The 2690-nt window shown below is 37.3% G+C and overlaps 1 protein-coding gene across 1 annotated transcript; it reads right to left on the reverse strand.

The window, feature by feature from the left end:
* Positions 378-1735, reverse strand: LOC105173347. The gene is made up of 3 exons (XM_011095052.1): positions 1403-1735; positions 869-1201; positions 378-425 (listed from the first exon to the last, which is right to left on the reverse strand). Exons 1-3 carry the CDS (start codon positions 1733-1735, stop codon positions 378-380), a joined length of 714 nt encoding a protein of 237 aa, XP_011093354.1.

Raw genomic sequence — 2690 nt, forward strand, 5'->3', positions numbered from 1 at the left:
TCATACATTACCAAATTATTACTTGATTAGCCTAAGTCTTTGATCATAAAGCTAGTATGAGGACAAGAAGAAAAATATCGGGTTCAACAAATATGGAAGGGGTCGCAAGCATCAATCAAAATAATTAATCCACCAAGACTCATTTTTCTATCAAAACAATCATCAAAACACCCTCCCCCCACTTAATTCCACATTGTACCCAATGTAGTAAACATGCATATCTAGGACGATAAAATAAGAGAAAGGAGAAAGAGAACGTCCCTTAGTGATTCGAGGGTAAGTGGTGGAACTGCGGGAGCTCAAGAATTGTGAGACCTTGAATGAGAGGAAGAGTCCCTTGTCGACGCTTATACCTTTTGACAAATTAGTTGGCCGAGTTAGGCGTGGGCACGCCTAACTGTAGGGTGATGCATGTTCACCATGACCTGCAAAAATCAATTGTAGTGGTATCACAACATTCACAAAGTTAGAGGAAAACAAAAATTGAGAAAAAGAGAAGGACATGGGTTGCCTCCCAAGAAACGCCTTTCTTTAACGTCTTTGGCTAGATGTTATTGTGCCTCAACTTAAATGAATTGGACACTCTAAATCCACTTCTTCTATATAATGCACCCGGTGATGGTGTGGATTTAGGAGAACTTGGCGGTCCATGAATGACTTCTTCCTTGAACTTATTTTGTCATTAAAGACTTTGTTCTTGTAAGCTCTTGGACTTGAAGTGAGGCTTTTGGTAATTGTTGTCTTAAAAGCTCCTCCACCATCGAGCATAACAATTTTTTTGCACCAAAGGATCAATAAAATCAATGAAAAAAATAGAAAACAAATCATTAGAATATTTCATGGCACATCCAATTCTAAAACTCATAACCTCCTTATCAAATTCCATAGAGAGAATTCCGGCATCAACATCAATTTTGATTTTTGAGGTTTCAAGGAATCGTCTTCCTAGAAAGATGGATGTAGAATTGGGAGAAATATGCCCCCTCATATCAAGCACATAAAAGTCAGTAGGAAAAACCAATTCATTAACTTGCACAAGTACATCCTCAAGAACTCCTTCAGGGTAAACTACGGAATGATTGGCAAGTTGAAGAACGACCCCCATTTCTTTCAATGGGCTAACATCCAAAGATTCATAAATGATAAGAGGCATAATATTGATAGAAGCACCCAAATTACATATTGCTTTTTCTATTATAATCTTTTCAATTTTTCAAGGAATAGAAAATGTACCTGGATCATTGCATTTAGGAGGTAGTTTTTTTTGAAGAATGGCAGATATATTTTCTCCCATACTTACTCTTTCATTATCTCTCAATTTGGATTTGTTGGTGCACAGTTCCTCGAGAAATTTTGCATAGCGAGTTATTTGTTTAATTGCATTGAGTAGGAAAATATTTACCTCAACTTTGAGTAAAGTTTCAAGAATCTCCTTTTCCTCTTCCTCCTCTTTGGACTTGGCAAATCTCTCCGGGAAGGGAGGTTTGGGCACAAACATCTTGGGACTTTCCTTGCTGACTTGGTTGGATTTTTTAGCTTTTTTCAGAAGAATTTCGAGTGCAGCCTTTATTTTGTCCTGCTGTTCATGCCCACGCCTAGTGCTATTTTCGAGTTGTAGCTCTTTCCCACTATACAAGGTAATAGCGTTACCGTTTTGTTTAGAATTAATAATAGTTTGGGAGGGAAACTCACCTTTAGACTCCAAGCTGCTGACGGAGGAGGCCAGTTGGCTCATTTGGGATTCCAAATTTTGTATGCTCAAGTGGGTTTCTTTTTGGAATTTGTGAGTTTCTTGTTGGAATTGTTGGGTGCTCAAGGCGAGTGTCTTCACGATATCCTCCAGGGGCATATCATCATTGGGATTGGTTTGAGGTGCTGGTGGTGGTTGTTGCTGTGGAACCCTTTAAAGGTTTTGAAATTGATTGCCATACCTCAAATTTGGGTGATCTCTCCATCCGAGGTTATAGATATTGGAAAATGGGTCATATCTCCTTTCTTGTTGCCCAAAAAATCCACCAACGGCGTCAGCATGTTTGGTTGATTTCTTTTCCGCATCTACGAGCGGTCTTCTCGATCTTTCAGTCAAATTCAAGTTCACTTGTACGAGAAGAACGTGGCATAAAACCAAGTAACAATATAAAAAAATTAATTTAAAGACACCAATCCCCAGCAACGGCGCCAAAATTTGATGGGCGTCGAATCCACCAAAAATAATTCCTACGAACACTTTTGTAGAAGTGTGAGTAGGGTCTAATCCACAGGGATTAATTTTAAGTTAATTCATTCATAAATAAAAATATATTAAGGGGATTTTTTTATTGTGAAGAAGAATAAAATAAAAATTAAATTAAACTAAATAGCTAATAAAATTGGAAGAGATAAATATAAGAAAAGAGTATTCTACTTAAAGACAGGATCATGATTAATTCCACAGTCGATCATAAATGGAAAGATACAATCATTCGTTAGAGATAAATTGGTTATGGCCATTGGTACGACCTAAAGACCTCACCTTTCCTTACCTTGTGGATAGTTAAGGAACGCCCGTTGACTAAATCCCTAATCAGTAAACAACCTTGGGAACGTTCTCAAGATTTAATTTACCGACAATATTAAGAACTTAAAAGGCCCAATTCTAACCAATAAATTCCTACGAGAATTTATTTAGGTACATAAGTATTGTCTTGACT

The sequence above is a fragment of the Sesamum indicum genome, linkage group LG11 (assembly GCF_000512975.1).
Source record: "Sesamum indicum cultivar Zhongzhi No. 13 linkage group LG11, S_indicum_v1.0, whole genome shotgun sequence".
Lineage (NCBI taxonomy): Eukaryota > Viridiplantae > Streptophyta > Magnoliopsida > Lamiales > Pedaliaceae > Sesamum > Sesamum indicum.